Source organism: Cynocephalus volans, chromosome 10 (genome assembly GCF_027409185.1).
Source record: "Cynocephalus volans isolate mCynVol1 chromosome 10, mCynVol1.pri, whole genome shotgun sequence".
NCBI lineage: Eukaryota > Metazoa > Chordata > Mammalia > Dermoptera > Cynocephalidae > Cynocephalus > Cynocephalus volans.
The window spans coordinates 15,879,709-15,905,254 of NC_084469.1; the positions used below are offsets into that span (position 1 = coordinate 15,879,709).

The 25,546-nt window shown below is 48.1% G+C and overlaps 2 protein-coding genes across 3 annotated transcripts in view; both read right to left on the minus strand.

Moving 5' to 3' along the window:
* HSF5 (heat shock transcription factor 5) overlaps window positions 1–1,215 on the minus strand; it is a 41,200-nt gene extending 39,985 nt beyond the window's left edge. The window contains exon 1 of the mRNA XM_063109047.1: window positions 585–1,215. Coding sequence (XP_062965117.1) covers window positions 585–1,215 — 631 coding nt within the window. The remainder of the gene's footprint in view (window positions 1–584) is intronic.
* A 1,008-nt stretch (window positions 1,216–2,223) lies between these two features.
* On the minus strand, window positions 2,224–25,221 carry MTMR4 (myotubularin related protein 4). Of its 2 annotated transcripts, none has more exons than XM_063109555.1 (19): window positions 25,144–25,221; window positions 23,905–23,943; window positions 20,184–20,273; window positions 19,722–19,838; window positions 19,068–19,150; window positions 17,013–17,173; window positions 16,798–16,894; window positions 16,488–16,601; window positions 15,304–15,500; window positions 14,941–15,069; window positions 14,301–14,412; window positions 13,581–13,776; window positions 13,159–13,344; window positions 12,909–13,079; window positions 12,603–12,757; window positions 6,490–7,891; window positions 5,030–5,140; window positions 4,704–4,792; window positions 2,224–4,488 (listed from the first exon to the last, which is right to left on the minus strand). In XM_063109555.1, exons 2-19 carry the CDS (start codon window positions 23,905–23,907, stop codon window positions 4,311–4,313), a joined length of 3,591 nt encoding a protein of 1,196 aa, XP_062965625.1. In that variant the 5' UTR covers window positions 23,908–23,943; window positions 25,144–25,221; the 3' UTR covers window positions 2,224–4,310. The 2 variants fall into 2 exon arrangements, with proteins under 2 accessions (XP_062965625.1, XP_062965626.1); XM_063109556.1 differs by lacking the exon at window positions 25,144–25,221 and adding an exon at window positions 24,031–24,060.
* Between the last annotated feature and the right edge of the window lie 325 nt (window positions 25,222–25,546).

Here is a 25,546-nt window from a genome sequence, read left to right on the forward strand (position 1 = left end):
CAGGACAAACTTCCACTCAAGGTACCTTTTCCATTTTCCCTTGGTTGGTGTAATGTTCTAAGTTTTCTGGGCTGTGACTGTTCCTTCCCGCCCTAACCTGCACAGTGACTCTGTTCTGCTTCCCACTGGAGCAAAGGACACCTCTCTGTGTTTCTTTCAGACCCAGTGTTTCAACAAAGGGCTACTTATTCTAGATGTCCACAGTGGACAGGCCGCATCTCAGGAAGATACACAGCTATGGAGGTTTGGAAGCAGGTAAACTCTTGGGGCACAATCCCTTGAGGTTTCGCCTCGTGGGGAGAGAGTGGAAAGCAAGCCTGAAGCCTTTGCAGCTGATGGACACAGAGAAGCTCAACGCTCACGGCCTCTTTCCAGAGCAGGTGGCGGCCATGAGGTGGGTGCTGGCTCTAGTGGGAATGACGGAGGTGCCTGGACCTACAGTCTCGGGGAGCATGGAGGAAAGTGGGTCCTGCGCGCATTTCGGACACCTCCACGGTGAGGCTGGGCCCAAATGCCCTAGGAAGTGGCGGTTGCTCCCCACCGCCGCCCGTGTGTGGGCGAGCGACGAGGCGGCCGGGACTCACCGTGCGGCTCGGGCCGGGGCCCTGCGGGCGGCGGCGGCGGCGGCGGCGGCGGCTCCTGGTGCTGCAGCGGGGACGTGGAGGCAGAGGCGGAGGCCGAGGCCGAGGCGGAGGCCGACGTGATGAGCAGCCTCTGGAAGCGGTTGGGCGGGCGGCAGGGCACCTCCAGGCCGGCCGCCAGCTTGGCCTTGTTGGCGCTGGTGAGCCTCTTGAGGTGCACCAGCAGCTGCGGCTGGTCGCGGCGGAAGTGCGGGCTGTGGAAGTGGTGGAGCGGCCCGTCGCCCGCCGGCCCGCCGCCCCCCGGCCCCGGCCCCGGCCCGGGCCCCGCCGCGCCCGGCCCGCCTAGCACCACCTTGCGGAAGCCGTAGAGGTTGAGCTGGCGGATGAAGCTGGTGAAGTTGGTGGTTTTGAAGAGCTCGGGCTCGGCCCCGGCGGCCCCGACGCCGCCGACGCCCCCGGCCCCCGCCCCCGGCGGGCTGAGCAGCTCGGCCTCGAAGAGCGGCTGGTCGATGAGCAGCCCCTCGCCGCGGCCGTCCCAGCGGATCGAGCGATACCGGGGGCTGTTCACCAACCGCCACAGCTTGGCGGGGAAGTTATTGGGGTTAATGGGGGTGGAGAGCAGCGCCTCCTCCATGGCCCCCGCCCGGGCCCTGGGCCTCGCCCCGCCGAGCCTGGCTCTCCCACCCCGTTCTCGATCCCCGCCGGCCTTCGCTTCGCCCTGCCCCCTCCTGCCAGCACCCGGCCGCCGCGGCCCCCGGAGACCGTTGGCGCACGAGTCCCCTCGGGGCCTTCCAGCGCGGCCAATGGGGCCTCGAGTTCCCGCCGCGCGCGAGCCGGCCCTTCCCCTCGGCGGCCGCGCGGCCCGCCAGCCCCAGCCAGCCCCACGCCGCGGCAGCGTGGGACGCCGGGAGGACGCCACGTTCCCGCGGCGTCCCCGCACCGCCGACCTCGGACCGGGAAGCGCTGGCGGCACGGGAGCTCTAAGTGCCGCAAAGGACGGAACCCACCGAGGTGGCATACATCGATGCGTGTATTTCAGCACGGCCAGCGTGCGGGGATTCCCGAATGCAGAAAGTGCGCGTTAGGCAATGCAAAGTCCATCCTTGAGAACAAAGGGCCTAAATCTATCATCTCTACTAACATCTGAATTGCTCTCCAAATAAAAATGATGGTGGTGGCGGAGGTAAAATATCCTGGGTCAACAAGTTCACCTTTTAGACCATAGCATTTTATATCGTTTTAAATAGACTCTTTTAAGCCAGTATTTCACTCAGGACAATTTACTCAAGGTTGGAATGAGAACGGAGGTGTCTGGAAAGAGGGAATCACGAGAATATAAATACAATCCTGAGTGGTGGCTCAACCAGCTGGTGACATTTTAGCCATTGAAGAGAAATAAACCTCATCCAAGATGGGATAGAATTCTATAAACTCCATAAGAATAAATCCCTATGCAACCAATAAGAACATAACAGGAGCTGTGCTGATAAAAACGGGGTCCATTTAAAAAATGGAAATTGTTAGGAAGTGGTATAATGTTTTCGTCATTTTTCATGGTCAAAGGAACAATAAGTATAAAGTTTTCTTAGAAATTAAAATGAATAAAAAGACCCAACAAAGCAGCACTAATATAGAGATTTTATTTAAACTGTATTGAATTTTTACAGCACATTGCATGTTTGTCACAACGCAACTGCACAGTTTGGATTTTTGGCCACATCATGTCACTTACACCCACAAGAGCTCTGAAAGGAGTAGTTGATGAATACATCTGAGCCAAGAGCCCAGAGTCTCTCTCCAAGGCCATGCAGTTTGTTCACTGATGGAACAGTCCCTCAAAACAGCCACACAAAGTAGACAGATACAGTCTCCCCAAATGTTACCAATCTTACTCCCCCTGAAAACAGGCATAGTGAAGTGCAATGAAAGTCAAGTTAATTAAAAAGCCACCCACAACTGGCAATAAATTTTAATGATTGAGAAAATGCTTAAAAGAATTTTGTGTATCAGAGACAAGGAATAGTTTGTTACTTTTTCAGTGATCTCAGGAATTTCCCAGATACAAAATCTCCATTATTCAACTCCATTTAAATGAAAAAAAGGTTCTGCTAGGCTGACCTAAATACACCAAAACTTTTTAGGTTACATCCATGGCAAGTATAAAAGCAGCACAGATGCTTCTCTGTAGGACTGAAGAAAAGGTCAGGACAAATAACAATTCTTGTTCTAAATGCAGATCCTAGTTATTCTGGAATGAAAAAAAAAATTTTTTTTTTCTAGAAAGCAACATGAAAGTAGCAGTGACAAAGATGACTACCATAGTTTTAAAACAAGTTAAGCCTAAATGTTATTTACCTTTTATACACCAACAAATTAAAGAGAATGTATAAAGGAAGTCCTAATGGTTTCATTATAGGCCAAGAAGACTGTATCTGTCCCAACCACAATACATGGCTATATCACGGTATCTTTTGGTTAAGTGCCACTGGTACATTTAAAGATGATAAAACAAAATCGAAACCAAAATAATAACAACATTTGGTCCAAATGGACACATTTTCTCTCCCAATTTTGGTATCAAGGCTCTATTCTCTTCTGTTTGGGTTCCATTGTTAAGTGCACAGAAATAGACAGCAGCATTTGTACTGAAACCCTCACATACCAAACAGCATATTCTAGGAGGTAAAAACCAAATGCTAAATTCTACCCTCAAGGTGTCAAGTGTTCAGGATAAGAAGCAGTGTGACCCAGAGGAGGCAGCAGCCAAGGGAAAGACAACGTGGGGGAAGTGGGCAATGGAACAACACCAACAAAAACCTTTGTTTTATTTTCATGCCAGGAGAGGATCAAGGTGTAGTTCCTGTGTTAGCACCAGGACAACTAGGAAAAGTCAGGCGCAAAGGGTAGGGCACAATCAGCAGATAGTTCACAAGGATAATTTTTCCTTTTCCCTTCTCATTCTTTGCAATGCATTTCAAGAGCTGCCAATGCGTAACAGAGATGACTACCTTCGCAGATCAGAACAACTGATTTCAGCCAGGACTTCACATCAGCAGAGTTTTCCTCAGCTCCCCAAAATGTCTCACTCCCTAAAATTGTCCCCTTAAACTGAATACTCACTGATGCCAGCCGATGAGCCAAGTGAAAAATACACCAAAACCTCCACTTGCTGAACCAGTCTTTAAACCAAACCCCACAGAAAGACAGTACTAATGCAACTAGAGAGAGTGCCTCTAAAGACTGAGCCTTCATGCACAGACACAGCGCACAGAGGTACAGGATATAGTTCATCTCAAATAGGAATTCCTACCTTTTATACTATAATCTGCTTTTTCAATGGAAGAGAGATGGGTCTGGTTATCATTTGGAGTTTGGTTACACATATGCCTTTCTATTGCTGTTTGGGGCACTTTGAACCAAGCAGTATCTATGAAATCATCTTGTGACCCCCAGGAGAAAGAAGCTGGAGTCACTAACTCAACAGTAAGCTTATAGACCCTGGGTCTGAATCAGGACCATTACCCCAAAGTTAAGGTCTCACCAGTAGAGAACCTCCTGCCTAATTGGAATTCCTCTGCTCCAGTCTCATGGTACCAAGGAGGATTTCTCAAGACGGTATCTTTGAGCTCTGTGATTTCATGAGCCACACCAAGGAACCTTCCAAACTACACCTGAAGCAGATCCTCCCTTCAAACCTGCTAAAATTGGACAGGTCATCTCCTCTGGCATTCAACTGGAAGCTGTAGCAATGGGTTTCTTCAGATGTTGGCTCATGAGTTCCCTGGCACGAGATACTTGAATGTGTTCATAACATGAGTTACAGACGAGAACTGGGTCATAGAGTTGTTGATCAGGAATGGGCAGCTTCAGGTGACAGCATCCAGCACAGAATACATTCCCACAATTTCTGCCAGAGCACAAAGAGGGAAGAGTTCATCAGAAATGCCAATATACTAAGAATGAATGATAGTCTAAAAGGCTTTCCATAAGTAAATGAAGAGAAAAGTTGGGAGCAAACAAAAATAGTTCCCATAAAGACATCTCCATTCTCAGATTAATTCAGTTAATTCATATGTACTGCACTGCTTTATGAGTCATATTGAGTCATACAAAATATCTTACCTGCAATGGTGTCTTCGTTTGGCCAACCAGAATTCACAGTCACAGTTATAGCAGTGTGATGCCATATGGTCTGGAACCCAGCGAGTCACCTAAGAGAAGACACAAAGAAAAACTCCAGGTCCTTGTCAATGGAGTGGAAAAGCAACATTGCAACAAGGAAAGCATCCCAGGAGAAATGACAAGGCTGATCTTTATAACACCACTACTTGCCTACAAAGACAACACTCAACTGGGGAAGAGTTCAGTTATAGAAGGTCAGTCATCTCTGAGAAATATGAAACTTACTCGTTTGCACAAGTACCCAGCACATTCTGGCCTGGACATACCTCTGTTTCTTTCTTATCAACAGGTTCCCAGCTTGCTTCTGAAAGGCAGTCTTCACTGTGATCAGAGCCAAAATCCTCTGTATCACTGTCATCTGACTCCTTCAAACATGTCTGAAGGAAAGGAAAAGACATCAACATCATCTTCATCATTGCTAACACTTATTGTTTACTATGTGTCGGGCACTGTTCTAAGAGCATTACATGCATGAACTTCTTTAATTCCCCACAACAGTCTTATGATGTATACTATTATCCTCACTTTACAAATAAAGAAATTAAGCCACAAAGAAAGTTAAGAGGTGATAAGTAGTAAAGCTGGGATTTGAACCTAGTATTCTGGCTTCAAACCCATGCTATACCACAGTACAGAAAGATCCTCTCTCATTACGTTCTAAACCAAGGGTTGGCAAACTATGGCCCACAGACCAAATCCAGCCCATTGCCTATTTTTGTAAATCAAGTTTTGTTGGAACACAGCTGCATTCATTCATTTACATACTGTCTGTGGCTGCTTTTGTGTTACAATAGCAGTGCTGAGTAGCTGTGACATAGACTATATGGCCCACAAAACCTAAAATATTATCCAGCCCTTTACAAAAAAAGCTTGCTGACTCCTGTTCAAAGCATCACCCTGAATGGTAAGAAGTTTTTAGCCCTTTCCACTCCACCAGCAGAGAAGTGGGCAGCAGGCAAGTGGGAGTGCCTTAACAGAAGGAAGGGAAGTATCTGTGTAGACAGCAAGGTATTATGAAGAAGAAGCTGGCTCCTCGAAGATCTCCCAGGGCTGTAGTGCCAGAACCTGAGGCTGCCCAACACAGCAAAGCCTAGATGGTCCTTATTATCTCTCACCTGGATTATTCCAAAATGTCCTAACCAGCCTCCCAATCTGAATCTCAACTGCCTCATCAAAATTCTACACTGTTGCTAGAAAAGTTTTTTTTTTTAAATACAAATCTGATCAGATTACTCGCTGGCCTAAAATTTTATTGCCTTGATGGTAAAATCAAAACAAGAAGGGCACGCAAGCTAACCCAATCAATCCCTGTCTACTTTTCCCACCACACTACCCAACTCTCCCTCACAGTCCCAGCACAAATGTGTATGCGTGCAGGTACACATACACCCACACACAGCCCACCCCTTTGTGTAAGCCATACTATTGGGGTATCTATTGCCTTCATGCTTCTGCAAATGGTGTTTCCTTTTCACTATCTACCAAGCTAATATCACACATTCTTTAGCATTCAGCTCAAGCATTATCTTCTCAGGAAAGCCTTCCTTGACCTTTCACTCCACTACGGCCCCCTAACAACTGATTCCTCCTTCAATCGTAACACTTAAGAACATCATTCTAATTGTTTACCTGTCTTTCATCCTATGGCACAAGCACCTAACTCAACAGCACACACAGCAAGTACCATGAGTGAATGTTGAATAGATGGCAGTTGGTGAATACTTACAAAATCATCCTCATAGTCCATGGGGGGCTCTGCTGGAGGGGCACAGCAGTGACGGATATCCAGCCTCATCTGAAGCTCACGCACCTGTCGACGTAGCTGCTCCACCTCTTGCTTGTACCCTGCTTCAATTTGCCGTAACCTATGCTGGATCACATCCGTGGGAAAGGGGAGTCCATCATCATCCAGATAGAGAGGAGGCACTGGAGAAGGACAGCTCAGTGGAACAGGCTTTGTGCTAGAGACTTGCTTTGGGTGACCAGACAACCACATTCGGTTGTTTTTTCCTCGTGGGCCAGTACAGTGTCCATTGGAATGACTAGAACAGACAGGAGACTTCACACCTTCTCTCTGAGCCCACTGGCCCCCAAAGCACGGCCCCATTGCCTGCATCTGCTTACTGCTTGACCTCTTGCTACAACAGCCATAGGAAAGCAGCCGCCGAGGGGTGGTCTCCCCACTTGGGAATGAAGTCACCATCCCTTGAAAGCTGTCCCAGTTGGACCCTAGAAAAGAGAATTCACTGATCTGGCTCTGAGATACTGGCTTTCGAGCCAATTCCAATGGCATTTTCCCAAAGCGAGGGTTTTCCAATAACTGCCCATTCCTATCACTTCCTCTTTTGCCAGCATCTTCCTCCCCTTGGATCAGATCCGGTATAGAACTGGGCTGTTTCTGGTGGGAGAGACTTGTCACAGGCCATGGGGGATCTTTGATGAGGAAGTCAGCACTTGCATCTAGAGGAGTTTGGCAGGCAGCACTCGGTGGGTTGCAAAGGGTGCCCAGGCTGTGACCTAGAGCACATCTGGAGGGCACACCCAGCACAAAGTCTAGCTGGGCCTGTTGGGTAGTACCTTTTAGGAAGTCCTGGGAAGACTCAGGAAAATCACAAATTCCATCACTCTTGTTGGAAATGACCTTAGAGAGTGCAGTGACAGCTTCCGTTTCAGGACAATGTTCAGGTGGCTCCCCTGCGCCACCTAAAGTTCTACCCAACACGTCCTGGGCAGGAGGGTCTGAAGCTGGTGCCTTAGTCTCTTCTAGGACTTTAATCTCAGGATCAGAGGTGTTGCTCTTCATTTCCCGGGGCACTGTGGTATTAAGCAGTTTATAACTTAGAGAACAGCTTTTATGACTCTTAAAAGGTTTATTGCTCAAGTAGTCTTTCTGGCTGATGGGCAGAGCAGGAGGAGGACCCATTTCTCCTATAGTCTGCTGAGGACCTCCTACCCCAGCTTCTATAAAGGTTGTCTCTGATCCCTCGGGACTGCTGTGCCAGGGCTCCAGGCCTACTCTGACCTCCTGACAGTGGTTATTCAGGTTAGGGTCACTGGATGTGCGAGTCAGGGGGCTGCTTGTATCACAGGTAGAAAGAAGATCATCCATGGATCTGGTTTTAGGTAATCTGAAATGATAAATACAACACTTTCAGGTAAGGAAATGGGAGCCGCATCCAAGATATAGAATCAGGTCATCAGAGCACTATCAAAGCCAGAGTTCACAAAAAATAATGACATTTAAGATTACAAATAACCAATGTTCACTGAGAGTCTGTTCTGCAAAAAGTGAAAGACATGGACCTCATTCTCAAGAACCCAGGATCTATCTTCAGTTTTTGTCAGTACTCAACCTACACAATCTCCCTGAGCAATCTGAACCACTCCATGGTTTCTAATTAGAAGGCTAATGCCTTCTAAATCTACTAATCCAGCCGGGCCTCAAACCAGATATCCCACTGCCTCTATCACAGTAAGACAGAAAGAAGATACATTTTGAAGCTAGACAACATTGGCTCTGACACTGGTTAGCTTTATGGCTACAAGTAAGTTATTTAACCCCTCAGATTCTGGGTTTCATTCTCTATGAAATGATAATAAATCATACCTTGTAGAGATGCTGTGAGGATTCCAAATATAGGCAACCAACCACAAACTTAAGACTACACTCACAACTTCTCAACATAGCTTTTTACAACCACAGAGCAGCTTTGTGCCCTTCTGACTACCAAAGCCCCACAGAAACTTCCCTCAGTTGTAGAGGCATTCGTATACACCAAACGAGTAAAGGACATTTTCATGAATAGGCCACCCTGGATTTTAATGCAGTTGAAGTCTTTAGAACAATAAAAGCTTCAGGAAAATTCACCAGGAAACAGTGGAGACTTCACTGGCCTCCTGTATTTAGATGCCTCAATCCGTTCAGCCCATATAGAAAAATCCCCTAGGATTACAATATAGCTTATTTTAACTATTTCATTTGTTAAACTTTATTATAATAAATGTTTAAAAAATATTTTTATGTTTGATTTTACTTTTGTGATCAATTTTGATTTTTTTTTTTTATGGTATGAAATTCCAGGAAGGCAATAGCAGTGGTCATGAATAGGCTCTGGAGTCCCATAGGCAGGGCTCAAATCCCAGCTTGGCAACTTTTTAGCTGTGTGATCTTAACTTCTCTCAGCCTCAGTTCCCTCATCTATGGAAGAAAGGTTAAAGTACCTACCTCTTAAAACCATCATGAGGATTAAACAGAATAATCCACATGAAAGCACTTTGTTCAGTGCTTCCTATAACACAACACTGCACTTACTCTTTACTTTTTTATCTCCCTCTACTGAAGTGCCTTGATGGCAGGACTGTTTCTTATTTGAATCCTTAGTACCTGCAAAGTACCACGCAAATGATTTGAGAAATAAATAAATGAGCTTTAAAACCTAACAACATCAAGTTTCCACTGCTAGGTGCCAACTGAATGGAATAGACTAGTGGAGTTCAATATTTAGTGTACATCAGAAGCCTCTGTGGATCTTCTATTATATAGACAACCAGGGACCATCCAAGACCTATTAAATGGGAATGACCAAGAAAGTAAGGTGTAGGCATCTGTATCTTTTTAAAAAAGTACTACAGCGGAACTGGCCAGTTAGCTCAGTTGGTTAGAGCATGATGTTATAACACCAAGGCCAAGGGTTCGAATTCCTGTACCAGCCAGCTACCAAAAAAAAAAAAAAAAAGCACCACAGCTTACTTTTTGTTTTACTTTTTATTATGGAAACTTTCGAATAAACAAAAGAAGAGAAGAGTATAAATAATTCCCATGCACTCTTCAACCGGATTCAAATAGCAACAGTCTGCAATCCTCCACAGCTGATTCCTATGTGCACCAAAGTTTTAATCAACAATGTTGTGTATCCTTGTACTGGTCAGCCCACCACTGCCAAAATAATAATAATGCTCGTATAGACAATAATGCCTGAGGAGTTTAGAACAAGGAGGGAGCTCATTCAGCTAGGGTGGTCAGAGAAGGCTACACAGAGAGGGTAGGATTTGAGCTGGACATAGACGAATGTGTTAGACTTTAGTGGAAAAAGAGGAAAGAAAGCAAGAAATTTTTTACCTAGGGAAAGGTAGAACCAAAGATAAAATAAGTTGTTACAGAAACCATTTCCTTCAAAATCTTTATACCGTTTATTCCTCTAAATCCAACTCTCCATCCTGAGCTACCTACAACACTCCTCGTCTTTGCTGCCAACTAATGTTTCAATCCCAACCTCCCTGTATCTCCTCTTTCTCCCCAAAATGGCTTGTCTTCTCAACTTTTCTCTTTTTTTTTCTCTACTGGTAGTGCTAATATTCTCCCAGTTTCTACACGCAGAGACTTGGGACCTCTTTTTGACTTTGAAGAGACTTTGGGTCCTCTTCACTACTCACTTGTACCCTCCAACTTTTAATCAATTCCATAGCTGCTAATGACTTCTCTACAGGGTTTCTGAATTTAATCCTTTCTCTTTTCCAGGGACTCTTCCCCTCATTTCTGAATTACTATAACAGTGCTGGCTGGTCTCTATGCCTCCAACTACCCAACTCACTGAGTAGCTCCCCAAAAATCCCACTGTCAGCAAGACACAGTGACTTCCTACAATCACTTACTATTGACAACTAAGTTGAAATAAACTTCACTGTACTGTTTAAAGCCCTCAATGACCTGTCCTATATTTCTTTCTATTCCTCAAAATAGCCCTTTCTCAACCTCTGCCATCTCCAGAGAGCTTCTTTTTTTTAAAGCTATTTCTCAAGTATCCTTGGATCCCCTCTTCACTGACCTTGTTGCCAAGCTCACAACTCCTTTTACTCCATTCATTTGTTTGTCCACTTAAGTTCCTATCATGTGCCAGGCCCTGAGCCTGGGACACAAAAAAGCCATGATTCCTGCCTGGTCCTTCATGAAAATTTCTTGAGTAAAAGAGCCACCCAATGACCCTTTTAAAAAACATCTCATTTATCTAACAGCTTTGAACTACACACTTTCTTATTTGCTTAGATGCTGACTTAGAATTGTCCTCTAGTTGTTGTGTGTCTTCTCTTACAGCTTACAAGTATATTCAAAGTCAGACCAATATCTTCTATTTCTTTGATACAGCCCACAGAACCTAGTACAGTAGTAGACAACTTGCAGGTATCAAAGAAACATTTATTGAATTAATAAATTAGATACTGATTTAAGGCAATGACTATTAAATGGGTCACAGATCTTATTAAGAATTTGTTGAAGTTAGGAAAAGTACACTTATGAACCAACACCCAAGTTCTGCATAGTTTGGGGAAGGAGAAAAATCACAGAATTCCTGAAGCCCATCGATGGTCCTTTGATAACGAAATCAGCTTAAAAGACTCAAAAGTCAATAATTTACAATGCTGGGTTTTTTGTTTCCCTTTATAAGTTAACTAATAATGTAAATTACATTTTAACTTTAAAAACCTTCAACCAACAAAAAAATACCAAAAGTTGAAATATATCTTTTGAACACAACACAGCATTTTTCTATCTAGGAATTTATCTGGCAGAAATACCAGCACAAATACAAAAATATACATATAAGGTAATACCACTGAATTGGACATTTAAAAATGGTTTAGGGCTGGCCAGTTAGCTTAGTAGGTTAGAGCTCAGTGTTATAAACACCAAGGTCAAGGTTTGGATCCCCGTACTGGCCAGCTGCCAAAAAAAAGGGGGGGGGGGTTAGATGGTAAATTTAATGTGTATTATACCATAACTTAAAAAAAAAAGATATACATATAATGATGTTCACTAAAGCCCTCCCTGTAATGACAAAAAAAAATTGAAATTACCTAAATGACCAATAGGAAAATGATTACATGAATTACAATACACTCTAATTTTGGTCTACTATGCAGCCACTAAAAACAATAAAGTAGCTTTATGTGTGCTGTCATGAAATGACAACTTAATACAAAGTGCGAAAAACAACTTGCAGAATAGGATGCAAAAAATTCTGATTTTGTTTTTAAAAAATGTTTCTATATCAGAGTGTGAAAGTGTGGGTATATCTGTGTAGATAAATGTCTGGAAGGACACACCAAAGTGTTAACCATGAACACCTGTGGGGACAAGGATCAGGAGGGAGGACTTTCACTTTCTACTTTTATATTGTTTGACTCTTTCTTTAAATAAAGAACACGTATTACCTTTATAATTTAACAATCCCTCATCCCACTTACCCCCAAATATTCCACCAGGAGATAACTTTAATTTTGTCTCCCTTTAAATTCTGGCCTTTTTCTGGGGGAGTAATATAAAGGTCATTCCCCTGCTGGGAATCTATTTCCCTGAGTTCGATGCTTCTGGACACTAATGCTGGATATAGCAAAGGTTGCTACTAAGACAGCAAGCTCCCCATGCCTTGCATTAGTGAACAAAAATCAAGACCATTCTCACAGGAGGCTGGCCAGTTAGCTCACTTGGTTAGAATGTGATGATGATAACACCAAGGTCAAGGGTTTGGATCCCCATACTGGCCAAACCTTCCTGAAATAGTCCTTTTTGTTTCGTGCTCCTCTCCCCTGCTTGGATATATTACACAGGGTGATAGCAGCTGCAGGAATGAAGGTAACCATTCTTATCATAAGAGAGGACCTTGAGAACATACAGAGTGCACCCCAGGCTAACTATGATTCTTGGGCCAAGTTTCTCCTTCAACTGACCCAAGAAGTTGCTTTTGAAAATCTCATAAAAGAAAGAACAATCTTTAGGCAAGATAGGAAGCATTTACTGCCTTCCTAGTGAAGAGAGAAAAGAGCAAGAAGGGCTTTGCTTACCTGTCCAGAGAACGGCTAGAGAACTCCTGGCTCTGGGCCACTGGGGAAAGGTAAAGATCCATGTTTTCCTCTCCAGGTGTGCATGGAGATGATGCTGGCAGATAAACGGCTGTCCAGAGATGCAGGGCCCGGACGTGACAAACAGGATGCAGGACCTAGGGAAGGAGCCCAATACTAGTGTTCTGTGAGACGTTCCTGGTCTTTTTTCCTTCCCTAAGCCCTTGACTCTACATTCTCCCCACTAACTTGGGCTCTTTGCCCTACAGGTTTCCAGGTAGCACCTATAGGAAAAGGACTCAGACTTACCATATCTGAGCCAGGTGTGTAAAGGAAATTATGAAAGTTCTTATTGCTGGCTCGTAGGAGAGCCCACACAGAGCAGGTCCGCTTGTAGATGTTGCGCTTCTCTCGTTCACAGGGGTTGTTGGCCAGGAACGTGCCATAGAGGCAGGAGTATGTATGCTGCACCAGTTTTACCTAGAGGGCCGAGACAGTTTGCATCTGGGGCCTCAGGCGAACATTCCCCCCAACCCTGGTCACAGGCTTTAGGACGTACCAGGAATGCTTCATTAAATTCAAACAGGCAGGGGAACTGCTTAAGCAACTGATGAACAGAATCAAGCCACTGGAGGAACACAGGACATTGTTCATTTTGGTCCTCTGCATTCTCCTGGTGGCCACAGCGATCTCCAAACTTGTGCCCAAAATCCAGCCAGTCAGATTCCACTAACACTTGGAAGCCCTGCAAAAAAGAAACTGTCCAAGTGGAAAGCCTCTCTGGAAAGGCTAGTGTGCTACTCCCCAGAGAACTGCCTGAAGCAGGGAGCTGGCAGCTTCAAAGAACAGGACTGAACCTTGAAGAGGACTCAAAGCTACCAATGTCCTCTACTGAAAGATCCCTAAGACAGATCCAGAGGGCCCAACACCTTCCTCCTCCCACATTCCATCTGTTGTTTCCCATCCTGCTCCTCTCAATACCTCCAACGTCCTGTAATATGGGTCCAGTAATATTTTGGCCAGGGCTACAATCTGTGGTGTGCGGTCCCAGCCATCTGAGCAGTGTACCAGCACAGGCCGGCCTTCCCGGTCTACTGTATTAGCCACCAGCACAGCTGCTTTTAGCATCACCGACAAATGCTGCAGCCATTTGGTACTCTCCAGTGCCGACAACCAGCTACACAAAAGTAGAAATCAAATCAAGTTTATCAGTAAAGATGCTGAGGCTACAACAGTCTCCACCACCCATAGCCAGCTGCACCCAACAAAGGCCCCAGTGAGGGCTGAAACCAAAATGTCCAATCCATGGCTTTTGTCAAGAGATAGCCAGCAGGAGGGTAGAGAAGACAGGACATGAGGCAGATAAGAACTTCTTAGGATCAAGAGAGGAACTGGGAAGCATCACGTGTACATTTAGCCACTCTTTCCCCAGTTCTCTGTGTTGAGTAGGACAACTGATCCAAACAAAAGGAATCCAATGTCCTGTGACTGTGCCAAATTGCTGGCTGAGAAGTGGAAGAAGCATCCTTGGAAAGTTCAGCCCACTTGGACAGTACAGCCTAATGTACCCAACTCTGCCCAGGCCTTCAGGTCTCCTGTACCTCCAAACTTTCCATCTCCCCATCTAATCTTCCAAGAACAAGAAGTACTGGTAAAGGACAAGACTGGAGGGATGATGGAATCTGAGCAGGGAACACCTACTTGCTGGGATCCGGCATCTGGCTACACACAGCCCGGAGGTACTGGAAGCTGTTCCGGATGGCATGGATGTTGGCCATTCCCATGAACACAACCTCACAGTTGGGATAGTACTCTGTAGACATGATAGGACAGTGGAGCATAAAACATGTCCTGTAAACAGGCATCCAGGATAAGAGTGGTCCTAGTAGACAAAGCTTCGCTGGCAGTGCAGAATACTTCAGGATGGGAGCTAACTATACTTTCGAAATCTGAATCACAAGTTTATCTCTGGATATGCAGGAGTCACATACTACTAGTAGTAATAATATTACTGACAGATCACAGTAGTACTACTACTAAGAATGATAATATATAATAAATTCTTATAAATAGCTGCTCTGTGCCAATAATTTTATATATGCAACCTCTAATCATCCCAACAACTTTGCAAAGTATGTACCATCTCTATTTTACAGATGAGAAAATAAAGCTTAGAACAGATTAAACAACTTAAGCATAATTATAGCTAGTAAGTGGCTGAGTCCTGATTCCAAGCCAGGTTTCTTTGGTTCTTGCCACTATACAAGTAGCCCCCAATACCCTCTTCACCAAAGCCACCCAGAGCACAGGCTGGCTGCAGACAATGGGCTAACAGTAATACCTTCGCATTCACAGCCTCCACCCTTGGCCCGGTTAGCCACTGCCGCCGTGTAAGATCGCGCATCCAGGATCAGCAGTTTCTGGGGGGCTGCTGTGCTCTCTACTCCAGAGCATGCAGTCAGAGAGGAATCTATTACACAGCAGGGAGAAGACCCTGGGTCAGCCAGCCACCCTGGCCCTGTGGCACTCCCTCTCAGAAGAGAGGAACATGCAACTCATACCCCACAACCTCCCAAAAGGCAGGGACCCAGGTATCCTGCATGTTGTCATCTTCTTTCCAGCCTCTCACTGGGGACTCCCTGGAAGCCAAAAAGGCCAAGAAAAAGGCCTGTTCCCTGGGGGACCAGCACCACCCACAGCTTACCGAAGTCAGTGTCACATGCCTCGCTGGGATCACTATTCCCAGTGCTGAGGGAGCCCCCAGTGGCCCTTGTCCCTGGGTCCAGGGCACAGGCTTTGGCAATGGACGTGACCAGGTACTCATCATCAGCATTGCGCCAGCCCCACCAGCTGATCTCTGGCTGGCTGCAGCGGGCAATGGCAGCCCCATTGCGCAGGTGTCTGACAAAACAGAAGAATCCATAATGCCCTTGGCAATTGAAGCCTCCAGAGGCCAACCACAGAGACCAATGTCTCCAGAGCCAGCAGGGGCTACCAACTCATGCAGGCCATGATAATACCAACCAAAAGCCTTAGCATCTCAAGAGGGCTTTACAGTTTACAAAGCACTACCACACACATTTTCTCAAATGGGTTCTGTATTCCCAAGGTGACCTTGACTCATCAAATCTGCACAGCACCTGCTCCAGGTAGACACCCAGCAGGAGAACAAGGCATGAGCCAAGACCATGAAGAATTCCAAAGCTCATGGTTACTACCTGTCTCACTCTATTTTAGCTACAGTGTCCTTGTGCAGGGGTCATCAAACTTTTTCAGTAAAGAACTAGATGATAAACTTTTGGTTTTGTGTGTCACAATTAGTCTCTGTTATATATTCTTTGTTTGTTTTTGTTAAAATCACCCTTTAAAATGTAAAAACGGGGGCCGGCCCGTGGCTCACTCAGGAGAGTATAGTGCTGATAACACCAAGGCCATGGGTTCAGATCCCATATAGGGATGGCCGGTTGGCTCACTGGGTGAGCGTGGTGCTGACAACACCGAGTCAAGGGTTGAGATCCCCTTACTGGTCATCTTTAAAAAAAAAAAAAGAAAAAGAAAAAAATGTAAAAACCATTCGTAGTTCACAGGCCGTATATATAAAACAGGTTATAGGCCAGATTTAGTCTGCAGGCCAGTTTGATAACCCCTGAACTAATGCAATATTTTACACACACACATCCTCAAAAAAAAGGGAAGTGAATAAACTCCTCCAAAAGCCTCATTCTTAGGAGAAAAAACTGAGGCTATTTTTGTTTTTAAATTATTTCACAGTCACTTCCCCACAGGGTGTCAAGTCCTAGTCAATCAGGCTGCTTAAAACCTCTGATTTTGACTTTTCCTTATTGAATAAAAAACAGCCTCCCTATGTCCTGTCCCCCACTGTCTCACCTATACACAACCACAGGGATCCGCTTCCAGGAGCGGAAGGAAGCCACATTCTCCAGCTCTTTATCTGTGATCCACACAGGAACGAGCAGCTTCTGGGGGTAACTGGGGCACAATCTGAGAAGAGACCAGATGGGGTCACCAAACTGGGTCTAAGACATCTGACAAGACAACCCCTGGAGATGGCTTTGTGGGAAGAAGGGCTGGGAGCCCACCCCCGTCACAGACCCAAGAGCTGTGCCCACCACGCTTTTCCAAACATAGAGGTTTGGGTCTGGCTTGGTCTTTTGGTCCCCCACCCTTGCCCTCTCACTTGTAGTTACTGTTGATATGCGAGACTCTCCAGACGTTCTGCAGGTCAAAGCCCATCCTTGTGAGCTCCGCCTCCTGCCGACATCGTATGTGCTCTCCTGAAACACAGCCCCCATGCCTGTCAGCTGCCCAGCACGCCAATGTCCGTGGGTGGAGGAGGGTCATGAGAACCAAGGGATGGGAGGAAGCCTCCCAAAGAAAACAGCCTGGCCTTACCTGGCTGACACAGGTGAGTACGCTGATCCTCCTCGGTCAGCCCCAGGCGCCAGGCGTGGTAGGCAAAGGCAAAGAGGTCCTCAGGCTTGGCGGGTCTTGCTGTGGCCCGGCTTAGCCGTGAAAGCCACTCTTGGCACTGCTTAAAAGTGGAGAAGTGGCACCTGCCAGGCAAGAAGTCACAGGCTTGGATGAGACAAGGGGCGGGTGTGCCATGGGGCCATAAGGGTCAAAAACACGGCCACAGGAAGTCTGTGAGGAAAGAAGGCTGCAAAGCAGGAGTAAGGGAATGAGGCCCCTTGGGGGGGAAACCAGGGACACTGACCAGCACCCCAGAGAAGTTATCTCTGTAAAAGGTCTCTTCCCAAGAACTCCTGTGTTTGAGATATTCTTAACCCCTCTAATGGAGGCCCTACTGTCTCTCATGTCTAAACACTAAACATCAGTCCCGAACGTCTGCACTCCTAGTCCCTACTCTACCAGGCCAGTGTTACCTCCCAAGTCACCCTAACACAAACCTTCTGCCTCAGGCAGGAAGGTCTTCGCACATCTTTCCTATCACCTTGTTTTTCTTCTTTTGCTTGATGATGTCTCCTCTCTGCCTAGCAACATCCCATGGATACTTCAAAGACACTTTCCGTCCCACCTCTTCCTTTAAGCCTTCCCAGCCTATTCCATTCCACAGACTCCTTCCTCTTTTGATTCTTCATGTGCTTGGAGTATTAAACAATAAGTTTTTCCATACCGTTCTGCCACATGTTAAGTCTTCCTTCAGCAACTAGACTTTAGCCTCCTTGAAGGGAGGGATAATGTGGATTCTCCTCTATCCCCTACAGACCTAAGCATATGGTAGGCTCTAAAATAGGCATCCTTTTAATTGTCCTTGGAGTTATCCCAGGCTCCTCTTTCTCTCATATCCAATCTGTCATCAAATCCTATCACCTCTTCCCTCAATATACACCCAGAATCTGACCACTTCTCACCATTTTGACTGCTACCACCCTAGACAGGCAACCACGATCTCTCACCTGGGGAACTGCAGACTTCCTAACCAGCCTCCCAGCCTCTGTCTTTGCTCTTGCCCCCATTCTCTTCCATCTGTTCTTAATACAGCAGCCTGAGTGACTCTATAAAACATTAATCAGATCACGTCTCTCCTTTGCTCAAAACCCTCCAATGGTTTCTCATTTCCCTCAAAGTAAAAGCCAGTCATTATGACAGTCTGACACCCCCCTTTGCGCTCAGATCTTATATCACACTACCCTCACCCACACACACTCCATTCTAGCTACACGAGCCTCCTTGGCATTCTCCCAATACGCAGGCACAGGCATGCACCTTCCTTGGGCCTCTGCACCTGCTGTTACCTCTGTCTGGCACCTTCTTCCCCCAAAGATTCACAGGGTCACTTTCTTTGGGTCTTGACTCAAATATCTCCTTTTCAGTGCAGGCTTCTCTGATCACTTTGTTTAAAGCTACAACCCTCACCCCCCATAGCACTCCATATTCCTTTTCCCTGCTTTATTTTTTTCCTTTACACTTACCATCACTTAACATATTTTACTTATTATTTGTTATTGATATCTCCCCATTGGACTATAAGCTTCATGAGGGCAGAAAATTTTGACAATTGTTCCCTGCTATGCCCCCAGTGCTTAAAACAGTCTGGCATAGAGTAGGGTACTCAATAAATGTATGTTAAATGAATAAATAAATGAACCAACAATAATGTAAGTGCTCTATGCCAGATACTATCCTAGGTGCTTTTACACACATTATCTCATTTAATCCTTAAGATGACTCCATGAGCTAAGAATTATCCCCATAGGTCAAGATACTATGGGTCAGAAAACTGACCTCCCACTCTGATGTTAAATGACAGATAAAAAAGAAGAAAAAGAAAATTGACCTCCCAACCAAGAACAGAGTTTTCACCTCTTCCTCCGAATGGGTAAAGTGGGCAGTATCTTTCTTCTTTTGCTTCAGAGAAACCCTTCAGCAGAGTGGTCTGAACAAGACTAGGGTCAAGAGACCTGAATGAGTCCCCCTTGTTCTCACCTCACCACTTTAGAGTCCTTGCAGGCAATGTGCAACTGGAACATATCACGGCTCTCCACACTGTCAATCATCCGAAGAGGGACCTTTAGAAGAAGGCCAAACTGAAGTTCAGACCCCCCACTCTCAGCACCACTCCCCATCTGCCCCAAACACCTGTGCTGATGTATCAATAGAAGGAAGGAAACCACCATTTATTGAGGGCCCTTTAAGTGCCTGGTAACTGTGCTGGCTCCACTACATATGTGATCCCAATTAATCACAATAACCCTGCATGGCAGGTGTTTTCACCCCATATTATTAAGGAGAAAATCAAGCCTCAGTCAAGCATCTTAACCAAAGTCACACAGCTGGTAAATGACGGTACAGGAAAAGAGCCCAGGCTTGCCTAACTCCAAAGCCTGCACTCTTCCAGCAGCTCCGAAGGGCCAGCAACAGAGTAAGGGAAAGAGAGAAGAGAGAAAGGGAGAATGAGCCAGAGAGACAGAAAGACAGACCTATAGCTAGGAGAATGTGGCAGGAAAACAAGAGGTCGGTGAGAAAGAGAAGAGAACCCCAACTTTTTCTGGAGACATGATTAGGGAGAACTGGAACAATCCCACCTTGAACCTTACAGGGATTCTAGCTTGGGTGTGGGAGATTAAGACAGGAACTCACGTTGATGACAGAATCCTTGAACTTGATATGCAGCCGGTAGTTGGAGATTGCAATGAGGGCATCGGCTGCCCGGCCCAGGAACTCCACTCCCTCACCCTGCAGCACTGTGAAGGGTACCTGACAAGGGGCAGAGGGATCTTCAGTCCAGAACTGAGTCACCCCCTCCACCTTCTCCACAGCCCCTGCTCCGTGGGGTGGGAAAAGCTTGACAGAGGCAGGAGAGGCAAGTCCTCTCCACAGTAACAGCACCAGATAACAGTTGTACAGGAAAGCTGCCTCTCCTTCCCTGGGGCCAAAGGCTCCATAGCACATATAAAGACAGACCCACTCCATCCCAGAGACCAGGGAGCAGGAAGCCAGAGCTCCAGTACTAGTACCCCTTGGAGATTTTGGGGGGGAGGGAGGATGTTTTTCAACTGGGCAGGGAGCCCCACCCATCCTGGGTCCTCAACTCCTTCTTACCTGAAGATTCTCTTCCTCCTTCACAAGTTCCTTGTGGGGGAACAGATCCTTGGCTTGGATGTACTCCAGGCTGGGGGGCCCCTCCTCACCCTGTAGGAAGGCCACAGCCCTAAGTCACCAGGCTCTACTTGGCCCATCAGGCTCAGTCTGCTCCCTTCACCCACTGATAAATCCACAGACACTCTACACACACTTCTAAAGGCTCTGGTCACCAGAGGGGGGGAAAAAGAGACCTGGCTTGGTTGAAGACAGGGAAGTGTAAAATGGAGGGGACATGCAAGCCTATTATGCTTCAGGGAAGAGTGAGGGCCAAGGAGGAACTGGGAATCTGCACTCTTCATAGAAGGACTGTCCTGTAGAACCAAAATTTCAAAAATGGAGGAGGAGAGAAAACTGAGAAGAAAGTAAGAGTATGACAGGAGTGGGAATAGGAAAGTGCTGTCCTGAGGAAAAGCAGCCAAGTGTGGCAGCTGGTTACAGAGAAAGGAAGAAAACCAGGCACCTGTGGCCACTGAAGCTTCAGTCTGATGGGTGAAGGAGACAAAGAGCGGGTGGGGGGGGGCTGGTCTTATCTTCCTGTTAGGCCCACACTGCTGACAAGCCCCCACTACCTGCCAAGCAACCTGCCCTGCCTGCTGATATGAGGGGAATTCCTGAGGAATACCCACAGCAAGCAGAAGTAACTCCCCTCCCAACCACCGGAGAGGAGCAAAGAGGGGATCCACGCGCCTGGGAGGAACCAGAAGACCCAAGGACAGCCAGGGGAGAGAGAGGAGGCCTGGCAGACACCCATGGGGGGAGGGGGGTGTGGGAACATCTGAGAGGGCAGATGGGAGAAGCTGGGAAGGAGCATTAGCCAGAGGGGGAGGAGGGGAGGACTGGAAATGATGCAGAGGTACGGAAACCTGCAGAGACAGGGAAGATGGAAAAACGAGAGGTAGTCTGGGGGACAATCAAGGAGAAAAGACTGGCATGTCCGGTGAGGGATGGAGTGGTGTAAGCGGGTTAGGAACTGGAGTCTGGGAGACAGCTCACAGACATCCTGTGCCCCCTGACCAGCCCCCTAACACCGCATACAGACCACTACCCATATCCCATATCCCACATCCCCAAGGAAGGATGCAGCGGGTGGGACCAAGATGGAGAGGCGGAGGTAAAGGGACGTACCCCGCAGGGCGGGGCCTGGAGATCTGCAGTCAAGGGCAGTGGCTGCGGGGCCAGGTTGGGCTACGGAATTTCTATCCCCGGCCGTCGACAATCCCCGGCACCAAAGATTGAAGCAAGTCCAAGAAGGAAAAGGGTTAACTCCCACCTCCCAACCCCATCCCTTGCCCCCAAACGTTCGGGTCTGGCCAGGGGCCTTGGAAAGGGGGATGGGCTAAAATTTAGTATCTCAAGGGCTAGCCCTGGGCGGGGCTGCGGGTGCAGCAAGCGTTGGGCCCCCCGGCCCTCGCAGGCAGGGCTGGCACTTACAAAGCAGCTAAGCATGGAGCAGGAGACGCGGGCGGTCAGGCTCATGGTCGCGGGCGATGTGGGCCAGCGCACATGTCCCCGGAGCCGCTGCGCTGCCCGCCAGCCCCGGGCGCCCGCCGCATCCCGGCTGCGGGGCCCGCCAGGTGCAGCCGCGGAGGCCAGGAGGCGAGCGCGCCGGCGGCGGGGCTCGGCGCGGTTCCAGCGCGCCTCGCCTCTCCTCTCCACAATGGAGCGGGCCCAGCTCCGCCCTCTGGCACGAGCGCGGAAGGGAGGGGAGCCAGGCGAGGGAAGAGCCCGGGACGGAGACGCCACTGAGAAAGCGGGGGCGGGGCGGCTTCGCGGGGACCCCGCCCATAGCCCCAGGCTCCTCCCTCCCCGTAGCCCCTAGGCCGCGTGGGAGGGCATCCCCTCCCCCCACCCCACCCCGAATGTCTAGGGGCTTTCGGGAGTCTCCGCTGCGGGGCCGCCCGCAGACGGCATGGGAGGGGGGCAAGGCGGCCTACATCTTTTCATTTCCCTTCTCCCCAGGTGAGCCAGCCCTTCTCACACAACCGAACCCCCCGCCCCCCCTCCCCTCCTCTCTGATTCCCCCGATGCCTGCTCCGGATTCCAAGATGGAGCTCGCCTACCTCCACCCCATGCCCTTTCCAGTTTCAATGCTTCCTCCTTTCCCTCCAAAACCACCGTCCACCATACCTCTGTCCAACAGTGTCTTCCAATCCCCTGACCTCACTAAACCTTTTGTGCCTTAGTCTGGTGCCATGTCAGTCATTCCACACTCCCGAAAGGGATATCCGCGGTGTTTTTTATTCCAAGGCTCCTGCCCAGCCCAACCCCTTGGCTCCATGGCTCCCTTGTTTCACATCCTCTGATATGTGGGTAAGAAGGTCCTTTTTGGAGGAGAAAGAATTTCTTAGTCTGGGAAAGAGAAGAACTGGAACTATGGATCACAGAAGCTATACAAAAACAAAACTTGAAATCCAGGGGTAGGGAGATGGAGGGAGTTGGGTAGAGGGCCAAGGAATAAGGAGCAGTGATAAGGGACTCAAAATGTCACCAAGAGTCACAGAAGGAGCTGGCCAGAATCCCAAACTTGTTGTGCCTGGTAACTTTCAGAAACCAGGGCTTTTGTTTTGCTTTGGGGGGGAAGGGGAGAAATGAGAGAAAATCTGACATTTTATTAAGCACCCACAATGAGCCAGGCAGTTTCAAACATTACCTCACTAAAACCTTTCAACCCCTCTTCTCCCCCCCGCCAAGAAGTAAGCCTTATCCTGTCTTACTGATGAGACTTGGGCTTCAAAAGAAAGTATGAAATTTACCTAAGGTATTTAAATAGTGGTGCTAGGATTTGAAATTAGAGGCTAACCGAAGCCCATGCTTTTTTCAGGGTATCACAGAAGAGAAAAAAGAGGGAAAACTATCAGACGGTTGAGGTCAAGACCAGCGGGCTTTCTGAGAAGAGACCAAACAAATACTGCACACACCATAGATCCACATGTCTATGGAAGGAAGGGAGGGAAAGAGGAAGTCCTCTCACCAACTGAATTCTCTTAAGCATGGGGACGCCTGAGAGAAACGGAACAAATGCAGCCAGGTTAAGAGCCTGGTCTGCTGCTCTCTACTCCTTTCTCATCTCATTGCTTCCCTGTCCTGGCTCTCAGGAGTTAAGAGGTTCCATGAACTTGGAGTTACAATTAATGGAAAATTTAAAGGATTGTTGTAAACCACCCAAGTGATATTCTAGGCACCTTGAGGATGCTGTCCTGCTCAGTATTCAGTCAGCTGTCTCTTGCAGTAACAACAGACAGCAGCACATTGGAGCTCAAAAAGCTCCACAGTTTTGGTGGAGTCACTTCTGATACAACACCCACAGTATCCAAGGGACCCACAAGTCCAAGGATCTTGAGATTAAAAAAAAAGTCTGGCTTTTCAGAACAGAGATTTTGCCAGGGACCCAAGAAAAGAAAGAGGAGAGCTGTTATGAAGGGCTAAGAGAGCCAGTGGTACATAAGTAGTATGGAGAAGGCGTGGCATGGCACCTGCAGAAAAACACTTCTAGAGGCTTCTGGTCCTAGTGCTGTATACTGGCTCATGTTTTGCAATCTAAAAAAACCCCTAATTTATCTCCAGGGCAGATTAACCTGTTTAGGAGCTGAACAGAGTAGCCTGAAGCTCAAGGTCCAGCTTCACAGAGAAAGACACAAGAATTACAGAAATCACAATGATCTGAGGAAAGAGTACTCACCATTCTACCGTGGTGAGGGTCCTGGTTAGCTCCTTCTCGCTATAAAGAAACAGAGGGACGTAAGGGTAAAGAGCACTATTAACATTACCAGAGAATCAACAAATCAACAAAAAGAATCACATCTACCCCTGAATTTCTCTGCAACTCTTATTCTCCTCCTTCACAGAGAATCCGGCCTCTCCACAAGTCACCATGTCAGACAGAGGCAATGGGAGCTACATGGGAGAAAGCAACGAGTGATCCTGCAGGGCATGAAGTCAGCCACAAAGTTCTGGAGCAGGAATGAGTGTCCTCCAGGATTAATCAGCAGAACCCAAGAGTCCTGATTCCCAGACGCAGAAGGAAAAGTGGAACACACCAAACCCTGTTTTGTGGGAGAGCAGAAGAACTTCCAGCTGAAGAGACAAAGGCTGCCAACTGGGACTCATGTTTGGCCCTCGTGGGGGCATGAATCTACAGGAATGTTCTGCCAGTCGCTGAGTCTGGGAGTAGCACCCACCTGACCTGTTTACTGGGGGCAGAGTCCAGAGCAAAGAACAAGAGGGAGGTGACCACAACCTGTGATCAGAGGGCGGCAGGGCTGGACAGATCCTGCTGAGTGTATTTGACACCAAATGGGCTGGAGATTAGGGGTAGGAAGCCACACAACAGGGACAGAATCAGGCCAGCCCAGACCTCAGAGTCAGTATCTATCAAATGGGCCCAAGTAAGAGGGTTTCAGGATGGGGCCTCCTAGGCCCACTCAGGAAGCCAGGCCTAGGTTTTACTGACACTTTCCTTCATGCCTGCTATGCTCAGGAGTATTATAGCAGAGCCCCGCGGGGGGCTGTACGGATAAAAGCCTCCATCTGTGGTCCTGTCCGCATCCCTGATCAGAGTACCCCCTTCCTCAGCCCACCCTTCCTCATGGGAGAGCCCGCAAGCTGCAACCCAGAAGTGCTGCCTCACCGCCCACTGGCACGCAGCCTCAGGGAAACGGAGAGAGAGAAGGAGGGACAAGGACCAGGCCTGAGAGGCCCAGGCTTTCCAGACCTAGGGGATCTGATCCCAGGGGGCGGGCCAGGCTGACACAGGAACCCAGGTGCCCAGGTTCTGTGGGCGGAGCCTAAAGACTCGGAGGCGGAGCCCCGAATGACAGAAGGCGGGACTCAGGAAAACCGGTGGGGGCCTGGGCGGGGCCAGGCAAGACGCGGTCGTTGCGGTTCCCAGACTGGCAGTGCTCGGGGTACGGTGACTCACCCGGGTGGCGTCCGCCCGACCCTCCGAGGCCGCGCTCTCACCACTTCCGTCTCCTGCAGCTGCTGAGGCCGCGCAGCTTCGACCCCACGACTGTGCCCCTCTCACCAACCAATCGTATGTCTGTCCTCTGCCCGCCCTGGCCAATGGCCACACCAAGTCCCGCCCTGCCCCCATCACGCAGCCGCCGCCCTCTCTCTCCACGCTGCTCATTGGTCAAGTCGGGCAGACGCCCTCCCGGTCTTTAGTTTATCAGGCGCCGGAAGACGAGACGGTACCTGGAAGGAGGAGGTGCGGCGCCGAGGAGACGTGACCAATGGGAAGTCACAGCGCGTCCCTACGACAGCCAATGGGAGAGCAGTAAGCTGGGGGCCGCTGGCTACGGCTCCGCGGGCCGGAAGAGAGA